Source organism: Panthera onca, chromosome A1 (assembly GCF_046562875.1).
Source record: "Panthera onca isolate mPanOnc1 chromosome A1, mPanOnc1 haplotype 2, whole genome shotgun sequence".
Lineage (NCBI taxonomy): Eukaryota > Metazoa > Chordata > Mammalia > Carnivora > Felidae > Panthera > Panthera onca.
The window spans coordinates 211,377,919-211,404,522 of NC_138339.1; the positions used below are offsets into that span (position 1 = coordinate 211,377,919).

At 37.8% G+C, this 26,604-nt stretch overlaps 2 protein-coding genes and 1 non-coding gene across 3 annotated transcripts in view; 1 reads left to right on the plus strand and 2 right to left on the minus strand.

The window, feature by feature from the left end:
- The window catches only part of ELF1 (E74 like ETS transcription factor 1), a 108,721-nt gene extending 99,478 nt beyond the window's left edge, over positions 1 to 9,243 (minus strand). Inside the window, exon 1 of the mRNA XM_060637047.3 lies at positions 8,713 to 9,243. The gene's annotated coding sequence lies outside the window, so the exon portion shown is untranslated. The remainder of the gene's footprint in view (positions 1 to 8,712) is intronic.
- Positions 8,611 to 8,682, minus strand: TRNAE-UUC (transfer RNA glutamic acid (anticodon UUC)). The gene has a single exon. It is a non-coding gene; the product is annotated as a tRNA-Glu (tRNA).
- Positions 9,244 to 9,327: 84 nt separating the features above from the next.
- The window catches only part of WBP4 (WW domain binding protein 4), a 66,502-nt gene continuing 49,225 nt past the window's right edge, over positions 9,328 to 26,604 (plus strand). Inside the window, exons 1-8 of the mRNA XM_060637052.2 lie at positions 9,328 to 9,536; positions 10,498 to 10,570; positions 12,701 to 12,763; positions 12,853 to 12,976; positions 16,651 to 16,818; positions 20,508 to 20,554; positions 21,026 to 21,101; positions 22,989 to 23,182. Coding sequence (XP_060493035.1) covers positions 9,535 to 9,536; positions 10,498 to 10,570; positions 12,701 to 12,763; positions 12,853 to 12,976; positions 16,651 to 16,818; positions 20,508 to 20,554; positions 21,026 to 21,101; positions 22,989 to 23,182 — 747 coding nt within the window. The 5' untranslated portion in view covers positions 9,328 to 9,534. The remainder of the gene's footprint in view (positions 9,537 to 10,497; positions 10,571 to 12,700; positions 12,764 to 12,852; positions 12,977 to 16,650; positions 16,819 to 20,507; positions 20,555 to 21,025; positions 21,102 to 22,988; positions 23,183 to 26,604) is intronic.

Here is a 26,604-nt window from a genome sequence, read left to right on the forward strand (position 1 = left end):
CCTACAAACCTGTGGTAAAAAGCCCCCTTAAAATATTCCCCATAAACTAACCTAAGACATTCTAGAAGGTATTGAAAACAGAAACGAGACAGTCTTTGACAGCAGGATTTTAAGGAACAGTAAAATTGTGGTTCATGTGCAATGGCAAAAAAACACGGGAAAACAAAAAAAGAAATGGCATTCCTACTCATACCTGAAATTCCCTGATGTCAACTGCCCACTTGGCATTTTGAATTCCTTACGCCTATGTTCTGCCTTCCATCAGGATATCTCCCCTTCGTGCTTCTGTGCACCTCTGTACCTTCCCACAGTGCTAGGAGTCTGCCTGAGGGCAATCTCTTTCTGTCACACTCTTCCTTTCTACTTCAGCTCTTACAACTGGGGTGACTGCCTGCCTTACTCAGGGGGTGATTGAGTAGCAAGGCCCCATCCTTCCCAGTTAATAGGGTCATCTGTGTTTCTTGACATAAGAGAGTATCAGTGATAAACAGAGATGTCAGGAAAGTCATAGTAAAACAAATCCCATTAGAATTTTGAAAGTTTGAATTATATAATTAAATTGGAAACAAAAAGCTTCACACAAAGCAATATATCAACACATCCTAAACCAGAAATGCATCCTCGTCTTGGGATTTTAAGTCCAAAAGAAACTTTAACTAAATTAAAAGATTAAACTACAAATAAAGATTTAAGACTATAAGGACTGTATGAATGTAGAAGTCACTAGTTAAGTACCTTCCCAGAGAACTAAAATAAAGCAAAAAAAAAAAAAAAAAAGTTTTAAATAGAAGTTATTTATTTAATAGTGAGTGGTCTGCACTCATATATAAACTTTTAAATTTGCGCGCACACACACACACTTATGAAATAGTGGTTATTTAACAAAATTCAACTAACCTAGGCTGGAATTACTTTTCAGAGAACAAAAGGTTTTATATTTACATTTATGAAAATGTCTTAAATTTACATTTATATTTACAGATGTAAAAAGTAAAAGAAAACGCTATCTACATTATTCCTGAAATAGTCACCATTCCAGCATAAAAAGGCAGACACTGAACAATAACAAAGTTGCTTAAGTTCAGACTAAATATCCAACTAAAAGCTTTTGATAGAAATTTAATGTCATTTATAGTTTTAAAAGCGATGATGATGATGATGAAACCACTAAATATTAAAAAACATAAATCCATCTCTAACTTTACTAGCTCTTTGTCCCAATATTTAGGAAATTTAAAAAAAAAATTTTTTTAAGTATTTATTTATTTTTGAGAGAGACAGAGACAGAATGTGAGAGGGTTAGGGGCAGAGAGAGAGGGAGACACAGAATCCAAAGCAGTCTCCAGGTTCCAAGCTGTCAGCAAAGAGTCCCCCATGGGGTTCGATCCCACAAACTGTGAGATCATGACCTGGGCCAAAGTCAGACCTTTCAACCGACTGAGCCACCCAGGCGCACCTAACAACACTGTTTTTTACTGAGCAATATACCTTGTAAACCCAGGTAAACATTTGTAATTCTTCACTTAAATGAAGACTTAAATTACAAAGTATATATACATCGACTGTAGAATATAAGATATAAATGTTGCAGGGGTGCCTGGGTGGTTCAGTTGATTAAGCTTCCGACTCTTGATTTCGGCTCAGGTCATGATCTCACGGTCTGTGAGTTCGAGCCCCACATCAGGCTCTCTACTGACAGCGTGGAGCCTGCTTGGGATTCTCTCCCTCTCTCTCTCTCTCTCTCTCAAAATGAATAAAATAAACTTTTTAAACAATGTTGCAAAAAAATTTATAAAGGTCACCCTCAATCCCATACACTTACTTTGAAAAAGTTAAATAAAATAAAACAATTTAAAGTATACTATACGTGTCATGCTACACTTTTAAGAAAAACTCAGAGAAAATTTAATTATTTAAAATCATTAACACTCAGGACACGTGGGTGGCTCAGTCGGTTAAGCATCCAACTTCGTCCAATTTCAGCTCAGGTCATGATCTCAGGCCTCATGAGTTTGAGCCCTGCATAGGACTCTGTGCTGACAGCTTGGAGCCTGGAGCCTGCTTCAAATTTTGTGTCTCCCTCTCTCTCTGCCCCTCCCCCACTTGCGCTCTGTCTCTCTAAACAATGAATAACATTAAAAAAATTTTTTTTAAATCATTAACACTCAATTTGAAAATCTCTTCATTACCAAAATGTAAGGTCCCTAAGATGAAGTATCAGGTAACTTTAAGGGGCTGGGGGTCCAGATGATACTTCTTCATTCTTCTCCTCAGACTGGGTATCACATTCAGAAAGCATGCACAATTGCTGACCTCAGAATTCTGCTTCAGCTCAATTCTGCTTTACTGCTAACACAAATTTCAAGCGCTAAATGGCCACTCCACCCCTCCTGACACCTCAGGGAATACAAGCCATTTACAACATTAGGCTTGTAAACAGCTCTTCTGCTGGGAAAGTTTTATTTTGTAGAGTTCTAGACAGAACCATTTCCTGAGTTGCAGAGAGCAAATAAGTCTTTCACAATCATGATTTCATTTTGATGCAAACTAGCTCACCAGTTTAATTTGTGAGCAGACTGCCCTTCTACATAAGTAACACAGAACAAAATCCAAATTGTTTACATAAATACAATTAAGGCAATTCATCAAAGCACGAAGAACTTCTAACAATAAAATCCAACTCTACAAAAAATGAGAAGGGAAGGTCACTTTCACTTAGCCAAAGAAAAGGGGGAGGGTGGGGAGTTTCACATATTTCTCAAGAAACAGAACTCTCAAAATCTACCATGTTATAACATAGGATGAAAAAATTAGTACAATAGAAAAAAAGACTATTTTACAACATGCCATAATGTTTTAAAAAACACACTCTTTGATAGGAAATTTCTGGAGCAAAGAGGTATCTAAACAGCATTCTTTAATTTCTTTGTAACTTTAAACAACTGATTGTATTTTAAACTCCCTTTCTCTAAAAGCCTCTGAAAAAGCTCAGAAAACTAATTTTACTTTTCAATTACCATAACCCACAAATACAGATGTGGAAGAACCATAATCAGCTCTAAAATAGTGAATTTCAAATGAATGAAGTTTTATCACAATTCATACTGTCCACAGGGTGGCAGTCTGACAGCCTTAAATTTGTCTCTGGACTTAATGTACAATTTTAGTATTCAAAAAGACACATGCACATACAGGTGGGCAATAATAGTTTCCTGTCTGACCAACCCTAGGAGCAAAAAAAAAAAAAAAGTCTATGCTTTTTAACTGCGCTATTTCTTTTAGGAATGCTTACTTCCTGACATCTTCAATTTTTCCTTCAATGTGCCTTTTTTAAAAATCTGATCCTTTGTATTCTCCCGCCACCACCCTAGTTAAGGCCTGACCCAAAGGGTGAGTGAGAGCAAGAAGAGGAATAGGAAGACACAATCTTTCCATCCTCCAGTTTATCCTGCACACTACTACCAAATTAATTTCATCAAAACACAAGAAATCTCTTCTCCCAGCTAATTCCTTATCCCAAATTCAAAGACCTGCACAATCAGAACCTTCCAAAATCTATCTATATGTTCTGGAAGAGTCAAGGGGATCTGTAAAATAAACTTTACTTTGAACAGACCTTCCAACATTCTGGTTTTCATTCATTCATTCATTCATTCATTCATTCAAACACTTCTAAATGTTCTCCAAGTGCCAAGCACTGTTCCAGGTGCTGATGATACAGAAGAGAATAAGTCAAAGTTCCTGCTTCAAAGTTGTTATTCTCTTTACTGGACAGTTTTGAGTTCAAAGTTGTTAGGGGTAAGGGGATAAGCCCCCAAGCACTTCCAGTTCTCCACAAGTATGGGCCACTGGAAACACACTAGTGGTTGAGGGGGATGATAAAGATACCAGAGATCTGCCAGCACTGACATTGTCTGCTACAAGCCCTAATCTATTTTTGCAGCCTTATTTCCTATTCCTATCCTACATGTACCCTCAGTTCAGCCAAAATGTGCTACAAACTGTTAATGTGCCTCTGCTCCTGCTTGCTTCCTTCTTAATGCTTTGCCTTTCACCGTATCATCTCCATGAGCAAAACTAACCAGACTTCAAAGCCCATCTCAAATGTTGCCTCCTAGAAGAGGCCTCTCCCCATTCACTTCACGTGAATCCAGATGTGATATTTTAGAGACCTTCAAACTCATGGCTTTTATGGGCATTTATCTGAGCATTTATCACACTATACATTGCATCATAATGATCTGTATACTTTAACCCTCTTTCATCAGTTATTTATTGAACACTTGATACGTTCCTGGACTATCTAGGCGCTAGAATTGCAGTGTTAAATTATTCCATTAACATTTTAAAAATACTATCCAAATGCTAAATGTAAAATGTAATATTACATGTTTTTTGCTTCAATCTTTTAACAATTTTGTTGATATAATCTACATACCATTACAAAGTTCACCCGTTCAAAGAGTAAAGCTGAATGATTTTTAGTTTACAGTTGTGCAACCATTATCATTATTAGATGATTAAATGATTTTAAGACCTTTCAACCACTCTAAAAAGAAACCTTATACCTACATTAGCAGTTACTCCTCATGTCCTTTTAACCACTGTGTCCCCTGCCCCCAATCCTCGGCAACCATAAACTATACTCTTTCTCTTCTAGATTTACCTATTCTGGACAGTTCATATAAATGGAATCATAGAAAATGGGGTCTTTTGAGCCTAGCTTCTTTCACTTAGCATATGGTCTTGAGATTGATCCATACTGTGTCATGTACCAGTTCATTCCCTTTTATTGCCAAATACTATTTGACTGTATGGATATATTCTCATTTTATTTATTCAGTTGATAGACATTTGGGTTGTTTCTACTTTCTGCTTATGAATAATATTGTTATAAATGTGTGTACATATTTTTTTGTGGACATGTGTTAATTTATCTTCAGTATATACCTAGGAATAGAACTGTTGGGTCGTATTGTAATTCTATGTTTAACATTTTGAGGGAACTGCCATCCCGTTTTCCAGAGTGACTGTACCATTTTACATGTCTACCAGCACTATATGAGGGTTCTAATTTATTCACTTTTGCTTGAATCTTAAAGAATAAGAATGATCTCACTCTGTGATATCCTTACCCTCATGGAACTTACATTCTAGTGGAAAAAGAAATAAATAGAAACAAACATGCTAATTTCAGATAACTAAAAAAAAGGAGAAAACAGAGTAATATAACCAAAAGAAAAGGGTGGTCAAAAAGACCTCGCTGAGAAAGTAAGGTTGACCTGAAATATGAATAGCTGGAGGAGAGATATTCCAGGCAGTGGAAACAGCTAGAAATAAAAGTGATAAAAGAAGAAGTTTGGCACGTTCAAGGAACAAAAAGGAAGCCAGTGTGGCTGATGCATAACGAAGAGGCAGAGAAAGCAGGAGATGAAGTTGGGGAGGTAAGCAGAGGCCAGATGATATTGGGCCTCAGAGACCACAGTAACGTCTTTGGAGTTTAAAATGCCACCACCCCTTGTATTTCTTTTCAATCCTTTGTATTTCTTTAAAGACAGGTGTTCATCTGTGAAAATATTTATTAAACTGTCACATATCTTCTGATTGCATCTAACAGTACCAAAGATTAAAGAGACCATTTGGGTAAATAAATGCGATTCAAGGGGCATCTGGGTGGCTCAGTCGGTTAAGCAGCCGACTTTGGCCCATGTCATGATATCACGCTTCATGAGTTTGAGCCCCATATCAGGCTCTGTACTGACAGCCCAGAGCCTGGAGCCTGCTTCAGAATCTGTGTCCTCCCTCTCTCTGCCCCTCCCCTGCTTGCACTCTATGTCTCTCTCTCAAAAATAAATAAACGTTAAAAAAAAAATCAATAAAAATAAATAAATGCAGTTCAATTAGTATCACTTTATTCTGTGGTCCAGGAGAGAACACCTAAAATGTGACTACCAATGGCCTTTTAGTAACAAGGCAAGAGCACAAATTTATCACCTAGTCTTAACCTATTTAAGGTGTATGCCTTACTGACAGTAACTAGCACCTCAGTCTTAGAATATTAAGGTCATTTTCAATAAAGCAAGCTAGTAAGAATATAATTGCAAATAATTCTCATGATTTAAACTTAGATTTCATTTTTTCAAATTGAATTCTGACTGCTTTTCTCATTCTATTAAAAGTTAATATTCAACTAGTAAACATAAAACCTATGGGCACATGTTTATATTACTTGAATTTTTTAAAACAGTAAGTTTTCACATGTTACTTCTCTACTTGGTTTTTTCAAAGGAAAAGGGTTGTTAAAACCCTGGTCACATAAACACCACTCCTTTGATAAAAGAACCTCTCACCTCGTCAAAATTTATTAAGGTGAAATTCTCTTCCACATGCCTCTCACTCCAAGCACTGTGTCCAGACTATTTGCCAGCTTCATACTTGTTGATCCCAACTCTCCCCAGCTCCCCCACCCTCAACTCCCCTCAGCTTTAGGAGGCACATTCTCCACCAGGAGAAATCCAACCAGTTCTCCAAGGTCCAGGGCAAACACTCTCCCTTCTACCTCTCCTTTCCAGTCCTCTTTCCTGAACAGAACTGACATCTCACCTCTGGGTTCCTGTAGCACTCACTTCGGCAACTCAGACACCTTGTTTGGCCTGGTCTATAACAATACATGAATCTGAGAAATACCGTCACCAAACTCCTGCCCTCAGCATACCTTCAAGTATACATAAAGCTATTTGCAATTCCTGGGTGCTCAACTGAAAATCACATCCATTTTAGCACCGTTAAGTACAGTATGATACCAAATCATCACAAAATGTAAAGTCGAGTTAAGCCCTCACTGGACACGAGGAAGGGGGCTTCGTTCCACCCAAATTCAGACCAAAGTCTTCAGTAGTTTCTCAATAATGACATGATCCCATTCTTCATTTTAAATGAAACTTTTCCAAAAAATAAAAAATAAAAAAATGAACCTTTCCCACTCACATCACCTATTCAAGAATGCTCAACAATCCTTGCCATTCTATCTAAAGTTTTGGAGTGATATGTATTATCAAGAATTTATGGCTGTAAACCCAGAGTACAGAGAAGGTGAAAGATCCACAAAAAGTCAATCGCAAGCTAATGACAGGAGCCAAAACACAATTACATTCAGTGTTGTAACCACAACTTACACCAACATCAACAACAGTAACTTTCAAAAGCATGTGATGGTGCTTGGTGTAAACATTTGAATTAAAAAACATATAAAATACTTCTAGTTCTGGGAGTTTATTTACAATATAAAAGTGATTAATCCTTAATCATGCGGATCACGTTAACAGATTGTTTCAAAACTCATTGTGCCGGCAAAATATAAAAGTTTGGGAATGCGCACACTAACCACCCAATCATCTGCTCTTAGTAATGGCACTGACCAGAAACCCATTCACAAGAGCCACTTTTTCCTTCTCTATTTGTTCCCAGAAGCCCAATGGACTAAACATTATAACTCACCCCCTTTTCTAATTTCAGCTTGCATTTAAGATAACGCTTTTGTTTCATTTACAGCTCACATGCTGCTGACACAGCTGCCCCTTCTTTGTAATAAACACAGGGCTTCTATACTTAAAAATACAGTGAAACTTTGTTGGAACATCCCCTCCCCAGTCTTCAGCCAATTTTCTCTCTTCCAAGCCCCACCTCCACCCCAAGATTTTCTATCAGAGGCGCTCAAAACGTTAGACCCTTTGGAAAGTTAAATTTCTTCTTGAAAGGCATCTCATCGTAGTGGTGTTTTTTTTTTTCCTCCGCAACATGTGCGCGCGCGCGCTTTAAAGCGGGGTGGGGGGGGGGGGGGCGCGCGCGCATTCCCTTCCCCAGAGGCCTTCCCAGGCAGAGACAGGCACTCGAGCCTGTGGCTCTGGAGTCCGCGGTACTTTTCTGAGCTGCGACCAGCGCCCCCGAGGTCAAGCTGGGACGAGCTGGCCGCTGCGGGAGAGCCGGGTGGACACGCGGCCGGTCGGGCGGTGACGGGCAGCTGCGCGGACGGGAAAGCGCGCCCGCGGGCACCGAAGCACGCCAGACCGCCTCGCCGCCGCGTGCCCCGCGACAGGAGGCTTTGTGCCGGGGGCCGAGGGGGGGGTTCCCGTGAACAACAGCCGGCGGAATGAGAACGAGGACTCCGAAAGGGGCGCGGGCTCGCGGCGGGCAGGGGACGAACACGCCCCCGCGTCGCCTGGGACCGTCGGAAAACTGCGGCCGCGGAGGGTGTGGGCCCCAGGGGGGCGCTGGGAGGAGATAAGGCGAGGCCAGAGTTAATCATCACCTCCCCAGCGTCTGGGAAAGGACAACTCGGGGCGAAGGAGCGGGCGGGCAGCCCCTGGGAAAATGAAACTCCTTCCTGGCGGCTCAGCCCCGCCAGGCAGAGGAGGGAAGCGAGGGGACCCTGAGCGCACTCGCTCCTCCAGCCAGCCCGGCGCAGCACGGGTCACGGAGTCGCTAACAACTACACTAATGCTCGTTTTTCACAAACTCATCATGAGAAGGAGACAAGTAGAAAGCCAGAGCTACTGAAAATAAAATAAGTGAGATCCCTCATTCGGTTAAAAAAAAAAAAAAGCTACGACATTCCCATACCGGGAGTCGAACCCGGGCCGCCTGGGTGAAAACCAGGAATCCTAACCGCTAGACCATATGGGAAGTGCTGGTAGGGACACTGCCGTGACTCACCTGACAGACGCAGACGCTACCGCTGCCTCTGCTCCACTTGCCCGCGCCGCCGCTCCCCCCTGTCGCCTTTGCGCCGCTGGAGCCGCCGCCGCCGCCGCCGCCGCTGCCCACGCGCTCTCGGAGCGAAGAAACTAGCACAGCCCGTGTGCGCGGGCGTCGCGGGGGCGGGGCGGGGCCACTCCGCCGCCTCCGGAAAGTTCTGAGGCAAAGCCCAGCAACTCGCGGCCCCGAAACCAGCTGTTTCACCTTTCTTTTTTTAACTCCGCCAACGGCCCCCAGCCTACAGGTCCGGGTTGCTCCGCTGGTCAAAGGGCGTGCGGACTAGTTGGCAAAGTTGAGGGCGGCGACGTCTCGGGGAACAGCTGTTTGCGCTCGGGGCGGAGGCGGCGCGCGAGCTCCTTGGCCACGAGCCAGCGAGCCTAGAAGAAGGGTGGAGGTTCTGGATCCCGGGGGAAGAGAGAGAGTGAAGTCGGGATGATTCGGGAACTTGAGGCGTGAGGTTCCCGTCCTTCGGCTCAGGTCCCGTCGCGCTTTCACCCTTTCTCGGTGACCTCAACCCCTTTATACCGACCCCACCTCTCAGGATCCTGGAGTACCGCCCCTGTAGGGGGAGGGGAAGAGGAGGAGATTTCGAACGCGGATTGAGTCGCCTGGGCACCCGTAGTTGGGAACCGTGGAACACTGGTCCCGGGGAAAGAGGGAGGTGTCCGGGCTTGGAGGCTCGGGTGGGCCTCGCGGCGGGCCGGGCCTCACCTCGCCCCGCGCAGGGAACACGAGCTCGAGCCGGACCCGGGGGCGGCGCGCGGAGCGGCTGGTCCAGTCATGTGAGTCGGGTCTCAGGCTCTAAACAACGAAGTGTTGTTTCTCTGGGCGGCCCTTTCCCCGCGGGTCTCGCACTCCACCACCATCCCTCCCCACCTCCTTTCGGCTGGAGGCGTGACGGAGGTGTTCTTAACTCGCTCGGGACTGTCACCAGACAGGCCGGGCCGGTTCTCTGGGCGGGTAGAAATGCTACCCTGCGGAGCGCCTTGGGGGCCTGAAGCACGGGCTTGGGGAGGGAGGCTGGCGGCCACTTGGGGTTAGACTGCCTCCCGGGAAGCAACCGGGTGCTCACTTGCACTGTTGGGGGTCGCTAGCACCCTGTTCGATGCCGTAGCACTTGAACGTGGGGTGTTGTGAAACTTTAGGGTTGGACTTCGGCCACGGCTGCCCTCCTCCGCCTGGTAGAAACGGCCAGTCTTGGCTAGCGTGCTGACTTTTTTTTTAAGTCTTGCCGGCTGAGAGGTCTCGGCTTTTCCAACTCTCTTGCCCTGAGGCTCGAGAACAAATTGTATTAACTGATAGTCTCGGAGGAACCACAGTCTCTCACCTGAGGAGTCTTGTTCTTTGCTTTTTTAATGGAAAGAACTTGATTTAAAGCAAACTTTGAGTTTTTTCGGGCCTCCCATTACAACAGCTTCCCAAAATGCCAGAAAGACGTAAAGAAGTTAAATCTTTTCCAAGATGTTTCTTATTTCGGATGGCAAATGGGAAAAAAAAAAAAACTTTTTAAAAACAGTTTTATGTAAGGGAGTTTTAAATCCGGTGCAGACTTTTTTTCTTTTTACTGGCAACAATTTCGACTAACTGCTGCAGTGAGATAAATAATAAAATAAGGTAATGTGTGTAACAAGACAACATTCAGTAGCAGGGGCTTATGATTGAAACTCTAAGAAAATGTAAAGCATGCACAATTTTACCTTTTTATATTATAAATAACCTTAGACTTGTTTTTACCTTTTTCAGGGCAGACTACTGGAAGTCGCAACCAAAGAAATTCTGTGATTACTGCAAGTGTTGGATAGCGGACAATAGGCCTGTATGATAATTACACTATAAGAGAATCTAATAATATTTTATTCACGTGTTCCTTTTTGTCTAAACTCAGCACTTACAAAGTACCTTCATATATATTGCTCTTGATTTTTCAAAGTTGAAGGATTTCTGTTGTCTTTTCATTTCTTGTAGGAGAGCTGTGAGCTTCCTTCTTTTTCATCAGCTTAAATTTGATTATATAGTAAGCCAAATTATTTCTCTATGGTCCTTCAGTGACATTCAGGAAATGGACAATGAGTGGGTAATCTCATCCGTGTTTAGCCACACGATGTTTGTAATACTATCTGTAATACTATCTACTATCGTGTACAAAGAAACATAAAAGGACAAAGCCCTTAATGTGTAAAAAGGAGCAATTATTGTAGTTTATCTTGTATTTTTTCTATTCTAATTAAATATATTTGCAGAATTTTACAGCTATAAATGGTTACATTTTAAATAATATCATTACCTCTTTCATGGGATATGAAAATAGCTTTGTTAAGCACTTTACTACTGTATCTCTTAATCTAGATTAAGCTTTTAAGACATGAAACAAAAGCATCACTGATTTCCCCCCCTTCAAATACATGTCATAGCAATATGTATGTAGTACATAAATACCAGTGTATCTTTGAAATATATATTCATCTCCTTTTTACTTGATAGAGTTGCATGCACAAAAAAATAGTAGTCCCATCTTTAGTAGTGTTGTATTTCTTTGGTAGATATTTATTATCGTCTACAAGGAGTTTGGGGATGTTTTTCTTCAGGGTTTTGTCTGGGTATTTGGTCTTTTGAGTAGTTGCTGAAGTTTTCAACTGTCCTGTTTAACTTAGGCCTTCCTTACACATGAATGCCAGAAATTTTGAAATCTATGCATGTTACTGGTAGTTTCTCTTCTCTTCAGCTACCCAAGCAGTTCAATGAATTTTAGGAGTCACAAAGGGTAAATAATCCATTCTAGGATGTCTTTCTTATCCTTGGATTGTTAATACACATTGATTTGCCCTTTAATTAGAAGCAAAATTAATGTCTTTTAAATGCGCCTTTAATATTCTTTGTGTGGTATAATTTAGGAAAACCAGTGTATGAAAAACAGAAGATGAACATTTGTTTTATAGTGTTACCATTTAAAGAGGAATTCACTTTAGTGCATTGTAGAAAACTTACCCAAAATGCCTTACTGTATACAACCAGACATTTGTAATTTAGGGAGCATTCCTGGCTGTTTTAAATAGGTAATAACATTCACTTACTCCAATGTCCCATCCAGTTACCATCATTCTTTGTAGGTTGCCACTTTTTTCATTTTCTTGTCTAATTTTTCCATTGTTTCTGTATGTATATAGAGGCTTCTATTCCAACATACATAAAATGTAGGATACCATATACACTATCCTTCATAGTTTAGTGTGGTTTTTGTTTGTTAGTTTTTTTCATTGAACAGTAGATCCTGGAGCTTTCTCCATAGAGGGAGCTTTATTCTTTATGCCAGCAGCCAAATTTTGGTAGATAGTGCCAAATTGTCTTTCACAGGAGTTTTACGTTTTGTACCATTACCACATTCTATAAAAGTATTTGTTTACAATTTAGGAGGAATCCTTTACTGTCTACTTTTCTCCCAATTTGGAGGAATAAGGTTCTAAGGATTATTGTTTATTCTCTATGTCCCTTGCCTAATGTGGCAAATAGAGCAGTGCAAATTCTAGGGACTTAACTGGTTTTGAGTTTTTATGTTGAGAGGTGTTTCTTGAAGTTTTTTTTTTCCACTCCTCTTTTGGCTTCTGGTTTTGTTTGAGCCCTCATTACAATCATATTCACTAGATTAGTCATCAAGGGTATCTTGTATTTTTCTCCATTGATATGGTCATCATAGTTTATTTTAAGCACCAAAGAAAACCTGGTCAGAGGGTATGATAATAAATAACATGGTTCAGTTCCCTAGCATCATTTGATAAAAAAAAAAAAAAGGTCTAATTTGCTTTAAAATTATTTTTCTTTTTTCTGTCAATCATTTTTTATTTCAATCTTGTTATGTTACATTCCCAAATTTACTGTTACTTATTTAGTGTGAACATTATGATATTTTACGTAGCTTTCCTTTGCATTTTCTCTTTTATTCATTTTCAAGAGTGTTGAATTTCACGAAAGAGGAAAGAATCATAAGGAAAATGTGGCAAAGAGGATCAGTGAGGTAATTTAGTTTATTTCTTTCTTTGCTAATTTTTCTGTGTAAATATCAGTCCTTCACCTGGCTTTCACTTTTATATGTGTCTTCCATAGATTAAACAGAAAAGCCTGGATAAGGCAAAGGAAGAAGAAAAGGCATCAAAGGAGTTTGCCGCAATGGAGGCAGCTGCCCTGAAAGCCTACCAAGAGGATTTGAAAAGACTTGGCTTAGAGTCAGGTAAAAAAGCAGCCAGCATGTTTTAAAACTAACATCAGAGGTCATGCTAAGTGAGCTTTTATTGTTTCCATAAAGAGGTTATACACTCAGGGTATATGCTTAGTGCTTTTCCTATGCATCATAGCTGTATTTAGACTGTGGGACTTTACTCCTGCACTTTGTTTTACTTTAAATCTTCATCTTTTAACACCTTCATTCACAACCATACCATTTTGGTAGTTAGCTAGTTCCTAGTTCTGTTTTAGATCAGTGTTCATTTCAGAGACAATTGAGTGTTTTAGGTATTTGGCTAAAAGGAACTATTCATTAAAAAATAGGCCTTTCATTATACCCACTATTCACTTTATCCATATGGTCAAAACTATAAATTATGTTTGTTTATATAGTTGAGTTATAATGAATTAGCCTTTTGTGGACAAATTTACTGATTTTACCACTAGAAGGTAGATAATCTTTTTAATTGGATAAATTTGACATGTAAATTTGACATGTATAAGTTTAAGATATGCAGGTGTTATTCTGATACATTTATATATAATGTGATTGCTGTTTTAGCAGTATTTATCACATTACCTAATGACAGTATTTGTTGTCTATATTCATTATACTGTGTATTAAATCTCTAGGGCTTATATACTTACTACTTCTTGCCGTTTGTACCCTTAAACAATATCAGCCTTAACCCTTCCAATCCCCTATTCCCTGGTAACAACAATTTTGCTTTCTGGTTTTTAGGAGTTTGACTTTTTTTAGATTCTACTTATAGGTGATATCATACAGTATGCTTGTCTTTTCTTTGACTTGTCTCATGTATTAGCATATTATGCTCAGGGTCCATCCATGTTGTTGCAAATGACAGGATATTCTCCTTTCTCGTGCCTGCATAGTATTCCATTGTATATATGTACTACATCTTTTTTGTCCATTCATCTGTTGATGGGCATTTAGGTATGGCCATACTTTGGCTCTTGTGAGTAATGCTGCAGTAAGTGTGGGAGTGCATATATCTTTTTGAAATCCTGTTTACATTTCCTTTGGATATATACCCAGAAGTGGAACTGGTAGGTCAGATCATAGATCTATTTTTATTTTTTTGAGGAACCTCCATATGTTCTCCATAGTGGTTAGACCAGTTTACATATAATTCTTATATAAGGATACCTTTTTTTACCACATAGTCGCCAGCAAGAAGGTAAATAATCTGAAGGTTTGAGGAGAACTCAGTTCCAGATAAAAGGCATTTATTTAAGTACAGTGTATGTATCTTGTTGATGAATTTAGGCTTTAACTCAGGAACATTTCTGTCAGCATTTCTTCCATGACAAATCCACTGTCCTTAAACCAGGCAGATAAGCAGTCCCAGTTGTTGATCTTGCATAATAGTTGAGATAGTCAACATGGAATGGTATTGTTTATTCTCTGAAAACTTCTTTCCGTGAAGTTTTTAAGCAGAATAAGAAGTTAATTGGCATTGCCCTCATCAGATAAGGACAGTTGTAACCAGACTTTGAAAATATTATCCTAGGGGCACCTGGGTGGCTCAGTGGTTGAGCATCCAACTCTTGGTTTAGGCTCAGGTCATGATCTCACAGTTCGCGGGTTCAAGCCCCACATCGGGCTGCACCGAGCCTGTTTAGGATTCTCTATCTATCCCTCCCCAACTCATGCTGTCTCTCTCAAAATAAATAAAAAGAAAAAAACTTAAAAAAAAAAATACATGTGTTAAAAATATTAACCTAGACATTGTTAATTAAAAGGAAGGGGTCGGGCTGTATTTCCAATAAAGGATAAAACTATGTTTAAAGGAGAAAAAGGATGAATGTGTTCCTGCAGAATTAAAGAGGAGTAGTTGAAAATTGATCTCCCCAATTACATGGATTGGGAAGTTTTGTTATGCTGCCCTGTGAGCAAATAAATCTTAGCATTTTGTATTTAAATGTGTTTAAGTAGAATTTTTTCTATTAAATATTTTTCATAGCCTTGTTTGCCTAAATAGGGTATACATTTCTCTAAAAGTATAATAATGCAGTATAAAGAAAAAAGAGTTTTAAAAACTAACTGCTTTTAAGATTTACCCAAACATCTTTAGAATTTTCTTTCTTTTTTTTTTTTAATTTTTTTTTTAATTTTTTTTTAATTTTTTTAACATTTATTTATTTTTGAGACAGAGAGAGACAGAGCATGAACAGGGGAGGGGCAGAGAGAGAGGGAGACACAGAATCTGAAACAGGCTCCAGGCTCTGAGCTGTCAGCACAGAGCCCGATGCGGGGCTCGAACTCATGGACCGTGAGATCATGACCTGAGCCAAAGTCGGACGCTTAACCGACCAAGCCACCCAGGCGCCCCTAGAATTTTCTTTCTTAACTTATACTCCAAATTTTATGTTACAGTTTTTTGGAGGTTGTCTCGTTTTTTTCCTTCAATGATATGTCAAGTACTTCTTTTCCTTTAAACAATTAAGGATGTACATCATTTTTAGTGGCTACAGAGTGGTTAGGAGCACAGGCTTTGGAATCCACTGGAATTGCCATTTGCTAGCTATACAACCTTTGATTTTCATAAAAACTAAATAATGTAATGGTATAAACTGTTTATTATAGACCATTTGTAGCAAGTGTTTAATAAAGGGTATAAAATGCCATAAAAGTGGGATTTCTCTTCCTAACATTTAGGTTGCTTAGAGTTTTCACTATTAGAAAGAATGCTTCAGTGAGTACCCCTATGCAGGCATGTTTTCACATTTATTTCTGTTAAGCTCTAGAGGTAAGACTGCAGAATTACCTCTTATGAATATATTTTATATGTTGATAGCTGATACCAAGCTGTCTCCAGAAATGTTGGGCTAATTTATACTTTTGTAGAAATAACTTATTAAGTTATTTGGTAATAACTGGCTAATGTTTTTACAAAAAAGTAAAGCCATTAAAACTACTCTTATCCCACCCATGTAAATACCTAATGGATTAGATTAACTGTATTTGATTATTCTTTTCAGTACTTAACTAATGCAGAATAAAATTACATTTATTTATGTTTGTTTGAATATTGGGGAATGTATGTATTGTCTTGATTACTTTTAGTCAAGATTACTTGATTACTTGATTACTTGTATTACTTTTTGTCCATCTTCTGTTAGAATGTTGGATTTGTTTATAAGGGATCTTTGTTATGAACATTAACCCTGTGTCATATTTGTTGTAAATGTTTATTATTTGTCTTTCTTTTTTTTTTTTAACTCTTAACTCCATTATAATTAACATAGTATATTCTTTGTCTTATTTTTTTTAATTTTTGCTATGCAGAATATTTGGATTCGTATCTAGTTAAGTTTAACATTATTTTACTTCATGTTTTTTTTTTCATGTGTTTCTTTGATGTGAAAGATTAATATCAAGACATGGGAGGGACCATGGATTGGGGAATAGCTTTACTTTTTTCTAAGTAATTAACCAGAGTAAGTTTTAATATCTGGTAGAAGAGCTTCCCCTTAGCATTTCTCTTTTATAATTATGGGTATTTGTACATATTTGGTTTTCCAGATGAGCTTTATAATAACCTATGAAGTTCCCAAAAGAATCTTCTCGTCAAGCTTTTGATTGAAATAACAGTATTGTCTTATACCAGAAAAAAAGGTTGCATTGGTACTTCACCTTTCTTATGTCTTTTTCTTTAGAAATTTCAGAACCAAGCATATCACCAGTAACAAGTACTGTCCCGCCAACCTCTGCATCAAATCAGCAGAAGGAAAAGAAGAAGAGGAAAAAAGACCCTTCAAAGGGAAGATGGGTAGAAGGCATAACCTCTGAGGGTTACCATTACTATTATGATCTCATCACAGGAGGTAGGTCATTTAGGCATAGAAATAGTAAGGAACAATAACTGACAGTTAATTTTGTGTTAATATTAGCACATTTAAGCAGTAGAAGAGTATAGCTTTACATCTTTGCCACAATAGTAAAAAAAGTTATGTGCCCTTTAAATACCCTTTTTGGGGCACCTCAGTGGCTCAGTTGGTTAAGTATCTGACTCGATTTCGGTTTAGGTCGTGATCTCATGGTTCCTGAGATTGAGTCTGGCAAGCTTTTTGGGATTCTCTCTCTCCCTCTTTCTTTGTCCCTTTCCTGCTCACTCCCCCCTGCTCCTCCCCCCCTCACATAAATGAATAAATAAATAAGTATACAAATAAGTATATAGTTACAGATATATATATATATAATCCTCTTAGAATGACTTAACATCATACTTCATTAAAGCCTTAAGAATGGATTCCTTACAAATAAGTTAAAACTATATTTTTCTCAAAACTTTCCAAAACTATGAACTAAATGGAAATAAAACATTTTACATAGAAGTAAGGCGTTTCAGATCCACTTTGCAAATTGCAAGGATTCTTAAAATACTCTGTCAGAAAGATTTTTCTATCCAAAAGTGGACTGGGAACCAGAAGCCATTTTCTTTTTTTATGTAGCTGTCTTGATTACCTAGTAAAGAACTACCCCCTCCACCCCAGATTAATGCTTTGGATATCACTTTCTAACAAAATACATAATGGTATTTTCAAGTGAGAATATCAAAAACATCTTTTTGTTTTCCTTTAAAACTAAATGTATTGGGGATTTTTGTTCCATATAAATTCTGAGATAAATACATTTTTTGTACATTTATGAAGCATCTTACTCTCAGAAACATAAAATTTAAGGTTAGAAATAAGCATGATAAAAGGAGGAATTTTAAAGTGTTACAGTATAGAGATATAAGTAAGATTATAAAGGAACTCAGAATACTGAGGTATTAATTGTAATTATGTGGATCTGACAGATCATCACAGAAATTGCTTTTGAGCTGATCTGTAAGATGAGAGGATCAGGGGGGCCCTGGGTGGCTCAGGCAGTTAAGTATCTGACTTGGGCTCAGGTCATGATCTCACAGTTTGTGAGTTCGAGCCTTGCATCAGGCTCTCTGCTGTCAGCAGCAGAGCTGCCTTTGGGTCCTCTGTCTCCCTCTGTCTCTCATCCACATGTGCACACACATTCTCTCTCTCTCTCAAAAATAAATAAATATTAAAAAAAAACCAAACAGATGAGAGCATCAGGAATGATGTCTTATTCACTATTTGCATCTCTAGCACCAAACACAGGGCCTAGCATGGTACAGACAGTTTATAGATATTGATTGAAAAAAGATTATATACTAGGTTGTTACAAGGGTAAAGCAAGCTTTCTAAACAGGTGTAGTGATATGAAGCTTTAAAAAGTTTGAAAGTTTAGGGAATAGTCATCTGGTGGAGGTAAAACACACAGTTCTTTGAAGATGTCCTAGCAGAAGAAAGAGGCTGGAAAAATAGATTGGTGCCGTAGCATGGAGGATTAGGAGGATAATGCTGCCATTTACTGAGGTATGAAATGCAGAAAGAGTAAGTGAAAGTGGGACATAATGAATTCAGTTTTTGGTATGTTGAGGTTCAAGGTACCTCTAGAACATTCACATGGTAACATTCAATAGCTGATTAGAATCTGGAATTAGAGAGATAAATTGAGTCTACAAATGGAGATAATATATTAACTTTTAGGAGTATATGAGATCACAAGGAGAAAGGAGAGAACAAGAAATACAAAGAGTGGGTAGTACATATATTAAAGGAATGGAAAGAAGGAAAGCCAGAAAAAAGTTAAGTAAGAATGATCAGAAAGGAAATGAGATCAGAGTTAACCATGCAGAAAACCTTGGGTTACAAGTATTATTATAATTGTTATGGTTTTTAGAATCACGGTATTAGACTACATAGGAATAGTATTAATCACTCACCGTTTGCAGTGAGCCTTAAGAGAAGTGCATGTGAGATAGTTCAGCAGTGAACCATGATTGTATGCTAGAGATCATAAGTCTTGCTCAGATTTACATTGAAACTGCTAATTATGTGTTCCTTCTAAATCCTATTGTCTGCTTCCTTTGTCTGCCATCCTACTGTATATACTCTTGTTCTCAGCAAGACCCTTGAACAACACAGGTATTAGGGGCACTGAAAATCTCCTTATAACTTTTTTTAAACTACAGCTGACATGCAATGTTATATTAGTTTCAGATGTACAAAACAGTGATTTGACAATTCTGTACATTAACCGATGTTCTCCACAAGTGTAGTCACCATACAGCATTATTGCAGTATTATTGGCTGTATTCCCTTTGCTGTACTTTTCTTCATCTCTATGGCTTATTTATTTTATAACTGGAACTGTGAACCTGTTAATCCCCTTCACTTGTTTTATCTATCCTCCTTCTCTCCCCTTCTATAACCACCAGTTCTCAGTATTTAAGAGTCTGATTTGTTTTGTTGTTTTTTTAGACTACACATGTAAATGAAATTATATGGTATTTGTCTTTCTCTGTCTGACCTACTTCACTTAGCATAATATTCTCTAGGTTCATCCATGCTGTCACAAATGGCAAAATTATAATTTTTTTTTATGGCGAAGTAATATTCCATTGTGTGTGTGTGCATGTGTGAGAGAGAGAGAGAATTGTGAAAGAGCTATGTATCTCACATTTTTATCCATTCATCTATCAGTGAACACTTAGGTTGCTTCTATATCCTGGCTATTATAAATAAATGCTGCAATAAACATAGAGTACGTATATCTTTTCGAGTTAGTGTTTCATTTTCTTTGGATATATGTCTGTAGTGGAATTACAGGATCATAGGGTATTTTATAACTTTTGACTCCCCAAAAACTTAACTACTAATAGCCTATTGTTGACTGGAAGCCTTATGGATAACACAGTCAGTTGACACATATTTTGTGTATGTGTTGTATACTGTATTCTTACAGTAATACCTTATTAATTTTTTCATTTCTAGACTACATGGTTCATCTAGTTTTTTCAAATTGTCACAAATCTCTAAAAAAATTCTCAGTTTATTTATTAAAAAAAATCTGCTTATAAGTGGACCCATGCAGTTCAAACTCCTGTTGTTCAAGGGTCACCTGTACTTATTTTTTCCTGCATCCTTCATCTTGTTCCTCTTCTGAGTCATTCTTTCTGTCCCTCACTTTCCCCTCCCCAGGATGTTAAACTGCCATCTCATACCTTCAAAACTTACCAAGCCTGGGGTGCCTGCCTGGCTCAGTCTGAAGACCATGTGACTCTTGATCTCTGGGTTGTGAATTCAAGCCCCAAACTGGGTGTAGAGATTACTAACAAAAAAATAAATAAAAAACTTAAAAACTTTTCAAGCCTGAATTCCGTGAAGTCTTTAGGAGAAGTCCTACCTGGCTCTAATAATTCCTTTGAAAGTACCGGTAATTTCTAATCCTTCATTCAGTTCTTCCTTCTTGGTTAAATATTATTCACATGTGTTCTATACAGTATTACTGGGATATATGTTCTTTTTATTTTTCAATTATATTTTTAATTATAGATCTGCAGTGTTTTGTACACATTGAATATCTTGTAAATTTTTGCCAAATTTTTTGAAGTTTTTCTTCTTTTTAAGCGAAAAAATTTTGTAAATGCAATATATTTTGCTTTAAGCATCCCAGTGGGAGAGACCTGAAGGATTTCAAGGAAACTTAAAAAAGGTAACTGAAGCACATTGATAGTGTCTTTGCTTTATTCTTTAAACTGATTGGTTCCCGGGGTTTTTATAGAGTTATCGTAAGCTAATTTTCTTCCAAATAAGCCCTTTCTACACACTTTGTTCCTTTATTTCTTTAATTCTTTTGTGAGAAGGCTGGGTGGAAGAAGAAAAGTGGTATCTACCTAAAAACTCCATGTAGGGCAAATATCAGTTGATTAACAGTCAGTTGCCATTCAGATGTCCCTACCCGTCTGCAAAGAATTGTTCCTGGCTTTCAGAGGTGAGATAGTCTCTCCCTGAGAGTTGGCTCAGTATTAACACAAACCAAGCTTCCTGACCATAGTCAGTACTGTCACCCCTAACTCCTGGTGTCAAGAGAAAAGGAAAGGTAGTTGACTCTGCCTTAGTTATTTAACGTAGTAAAACTACATCATTGTCTTCAGTTTATGCTTTTTTTTCCCCCTCCCAATAGACAGCAGGGAAGACTGTTTGGGTAGAAGGTTTAAGCGAAGATGGTTATACCTACTATTATAATACAGAAACAGGAGGTAAGTATTACCTTTGATTATTCTAACTATATAGAATTGTACCTGAAACTGCTTAGTAGCCTGCTGATAAAGAAAACTTGGGGGTTTTAGTATAGTGATAAACATGTTTCTATAGCAAGTATGTATTACTTTTTGTTGTTTGAAAACAATACAATAGAAAAGCAGAAAGATTCTCATTTATAATATACTGTACTGCTTATTATTCTCAATTGATACCCCATTCACAAATTTTAAAAATCATTTTAACTTTCACTGCCATTATTGATTTTTATTGTGACTGTTATAGGAGTATAATCATTAACTTGGAAGGTACCTTAGAAATCATCTAATTCAACTTGCCTTTTTTCCTTTTCTAAAAATCAAAACAAGCTATTTTAGCAGTGGCTGAAATTGTCAAATTTTCATTTTTACTAATTCAATAACGTTTTGGTTATATATGAAAATAAAATATAACTACTGTTACCTAGTTATTATGTAGGTTTTTCACATTAAGATTTTATCTAATTTAATTTTATAAAATGGGTTATCAAGTAATTGTATTTAGTTTCTACTATAATTAAATTTACCAGGATGTGTATAGTATCAATATAACTTTAGGAGACTTTATTAATTAAATTTCTACTATCGAAAACCCTCTACATACCATTAAATCTTTTAGGGGGAAGAGGCCTTCTTAGCCTCCAAGTAGATACCTAGCCTGCCCAGTGATAGTAATCATTCTATCTCAGTAAAATTGCAGTACTGAGTCTTTCTAAAGATAAAATAATATAGTGATACAGCTAGAGAGTTGGATCTGAGTTTAATGCATAGCTTCTTCCCTTAGCAGCTATATGATTGTGGGCAAGTCACTAAACCTATAGCTGCTCTTATGTAAAGTAGAAGTGATTATATGTACTATCTTCGGTCATGAGGGTCACATATCTATAGTTCTCAGAACAGTACCTGATACATAGTAAGTGCTTAAGTTATTTACTTCCTGAAAGTTTTTTTATTTATGTGAAATATAGATAAGGAAATAATGTTTTTATTAATGTTGGAAAGCATCCTTTTTTTTTTTTTTTTGTAAGATTTTATTTTTAAGTAATCTCTACACCCAACACGGGGCTCAAACTAACTCATAATCCCCAGATCAAGAGTTGCACACTCCACCAACTGAGCCAGCCAGGTGCCCCGGAAAGCATCCTCTTTAATAAGAGACAAATTGATTTGCCCTCAAACAGTTCCAGTTTATGTCTAGATGAGTATAATTATTAATACAGCCCCTTTCGCTCTTAAAAACTGTCTCAGTTGGGCAGTAAATCTTAGAATCCCTTTTCCTTTTATTAAATGAAAAATAGAGAATAACTGCAAGATAATTAGAAATGCTGTCATGTCTAGACCACTGGATGGCAGTAGAATTCAGTGGAAATTATTTTTTTCCTAGTATAAAAATGACAAATTATATTCATTCAGATCTTCACTGTATGATTTCACTTTGTGAGAATCCCAGGAAATCTTTGTGATAAATAAAGATTTATAAATTCCAGGAAATCTGATATGTGTTCAATATCACATATTGGTGTAAGTTATGAGAGTCTTTAGAAGGTATTGCCCAATTCTTAGGTCTCTTTCCTTTGGGGCTGTAGTTATACATCTAGAGAATCCAGATTGAAATCAGCTTCTAAAAGGTAAAAGAGCAAGAGCTTTGGAAACTCTTATTTAAGTTATCTTCTTAAATGAATGATGGTGGGAAATAAATGCAATGTTGTTATTTAATACTATATTGTAAAAAAAAAAAGGTTAAAAAAAGTAATGTATTTTAAGTGATAGGGAATGTTATATCAGGAGTTATTTCTGAATAGAATTGGTAATAAGTAAATAACACGACTATTAAAATGTGTTGAATAGAATCCAGATGGGAAAAACCTGATGATTTCATTCCACATTCTGGCGACCTGCTTTCTAATAAAGTCAGTGAAAACTCACTTGATACCCTAGAAGAGTCCAAATCATCAGATTCTCATAGTGATTCTGATGGGGAGCAGGAAGCAGAAAAAGGAGAGGCCTCTACAGAAACACAAAAGCCAAAAATAAAGTTTAAGGTAGGTTCTTGTTTTATTCTTTACAAAACTGTAACAATTTAAAGCTTGACAGACTTACCTAGTTTTCTGGTGGAAGATAGAAATAAAACCAAGACGTGTATTTTTAGCAAATGGATAGATGGTTATTACCATTTATTAGTATCCATTTGGTAGCAAGACAATCAGTTAATTGTCCTCATTAACTGTCCTCTCCTCATTAGGAGTTAGACCTCCTAAGTTTGAAATACCTCTAACATCCAGAGAGCTGTCTGAACATACAAGGCTGAGTATCTAGGCTAGAACTACTAATTTGAGTATTATCAGCTTACTAGTAGTAATTTAAATCTCAGATTGGGTGAGATAACCTAGGAAAATGATTTTGGGTAACATTAAACGTTTCAGTGACTGGCAGGGAAAGAGGAGCCCACAATGAAAAGAGTGGCTAGAAAGTTATACAGAGAAGCAAAATCTAATATCCAAGAAGCCAAGGAATAGAGAACATCAAGGATTAATTAGGTCTAGGAAAAGAAAAACGTCCATTGAATTTTACAATAAAGAAGGCCTTAAGCCCTTCCTGCAGTTTTACCAGAGTTTGGGGTGGTGGAACTCAGATTGTATTGTACAGCTGAAACTAGTATTATACTATATATTAACTAACTGGAATTTGAATAAAAATTAAAAAAAAAAGATTTTAGAGGAAGGACAACTGTTTCACGGTGTATATGTGGTTTGGATATGAAATGAAAAGTAGAAATTAGTTGACAGGCTGATGGCTGCACATTGACTCTTAATCATGAGAGGTTTATGGTGGTGATGTGTTAAGAGGGACTCCACAAAGGAGATAGAAAGGGGATACCAATAAGGGTAGGCAGGCTGGTCATGGAGCAAGGAATAAACTCATTTTCGGTAAGAAGATAAGGTTTTCCTTTAAGAAGTAGGACTATGGATGAGTTGGTATCAGGGAAGAAATTGAGAGTCATACCCTTTTAGCCTTAGTTTACTCATTCATAAAGAAATTAAGATTGCTTGCTGAGAGTGAGGAGCTTTGAAGAGCTTGACAACACTAATGGATTGAAACAGTCACTCAGCTGGGGTGTGAGACGAATTGAACCAAGTAATAGGATTCACAGGTGGTACTGAGTCCCCAGCCATAGCCGGAAGGTAAAATCAGTCATTTCTGTAGTATTGTTAGTCCTCCTTTTGTGATCTTTCCAGCAAGAGCTCAGGTGACAAGGCAAAAATGACACATAGCATTGATTCATGGTTGACATTACTGACCTGAGAAGTGAAGAAAATTCAAGGATGCTGGAGAGAGAGTATTTTGAGACCACATATAGGATCTCATCATAGTTTTGATTTGTATTTCCATGATGATGAGTGATGCTGAGCATCTTTTCATGTGTCTATTGGCCATCTGGATTTCTTCTTTGCAAAAATAGCTGTTCATGTCTTCTGCCCATTTTTTCAATTATTTGTTTTTTGGATGTTTGTATAAGTTCTTTATGTATTTTAGATATTAACCCTTTATGGGATGTGTCATCTTCAAATATTTTCTCCCATTAAGTAGGTTACCTTTTAGTTTTGTTGATTGTTTGCTTTGCTATGCAGAAACTATTTATTTTGATATAGTCCCAGTAGTTTATTTTTGCTCTTTTTTCCCTTCCCTCAGGAGACATATCTAGAAAATGTTGCTACAGCCCATATCAGAAACATTACCACCTATGTTCTTTTCTAGGATTTTTATGGTTTTAGGTCTCACATTTAGGCTTTTAATCCATTTTGAATTTTTTTGTGTGTATGGTTTAAGAAAATGGTCCAGTTTCATTTTTTTGCATGTAGCTGACCAGTTTTCCCAACACCATTTATTGTAAAGTCTTTTTCCCATTGTATAGTCTTTTCCCATTGTATAGTCTTTGTCAAAGATTAATTGACCATATAATTGTGGGTTCATTTCCGGCTTTTCTGTTTTGTTCCATGGATCCAAGTGTCTATTTCTGTGCCAGTACCATACTCTTTTGATCACTACAGCTTTGTAATACAACTTGAAGTCTGTGATTTTTTTTTCCCCTCTTAGTAACACTTGACACACCAATGATTGGATAAGTCTGTGTTGAAATTTTTTAGGTCCTATACAATAGACAGTCATGGGGACAAAGATATTTAAGGGTGCAGGCAAAAATATATATTTCTAAAATGATTCCCTGTGGACATGGAGCTCTGTAATGAAGGATGTAAAATCTGTCAGCATCACTGATCATCAGGGAAATGCAAATAAAAAGTATAAGGAGCGGGGCACCTGGGTGACTCAGTCAGTTGAGTGTCCCACTTCAGCTCAGGTCATGATCTTGTAGTTCATGAGTTTGAGCCCCGCGTCAGGCTCTGTGCTGACAGCTTAGAGCCTGGAGGCTGCTTTGGATTCTGTTGTCTCCCTGTCTCTCTGCCCCTCCCCCACTTACACTCTGTCTCTCTCTCTCTCAAACATAAACAAACATTAAACAAACAAATTTTTTTAAATAAAAACTACAAGGAGATACCACTTCACAGCTCCGAGAATAGCTAAAATCAAAAACAGTAAACAGGTGTTGGCAAGGATATAGAGAAAAAGGAACCCCCTCACACTGTTGTTAGGAATGCAAACTGGTGGAGCCATTGTGGAAAACAGTATGGAGGTTCCTCAAAAAAATTAAAAATAGAACTACCCTAGGATCCAGTAATCACACTACTGGGTATTTACCCAAAAAATACAAAAACACAAACTCAGAGGGTTACATGCACCTGTATGTTTATTACAACATTATTTACAATAGCCAAACTATGGAAGCACCCCAAGTGCTCATGGATAAAGAAGATGTGTATATATAGTGTATATATACACAGTGGAATATTATTTGGCCACAAAAAAGGAGTGAGATCTTGCCATTTGCAAAGAAATGGATGGAGCTAGAAAGTATAATGGTAAGCAAAATAAGTCAGTCACAGGAAGACGAATGCTATATTATTTCATTCGTATGTAGAATTTAAGAAACAATGCAAATGGGCAAAGGAAAAAAAGACAAACCAGGAAACTGAACCTTAGCTATAGAGAATAAGCTGATAGTTACCAGAGGGAAGGTGGGTGGGGGGATGGGTAGAGTAGTTTATGGGGATTAAAGAATACACTTCCAATGTTTTAAAGAATGATCAAAAATAAATAAAATGATTCACTATGGATGTGGATCTCTGTAATGATGAGGTCAGCAAACTAAGGACACAGAGAAGTTAAGGCATTAGAGATGGTATTGAGGTTATAGACAGGAGGTAAGGAAGGGAGGAAGCCAGAAGAATAACTTACTGTAGTTAGAAGGGGGGACTTTTAGAGTTTAAAATTTCACAAGTGGGACATTTTTGAGTGATGACATAATTCAAATTAAAAAGGAACATACATGTGAGGATTTACTATTTGA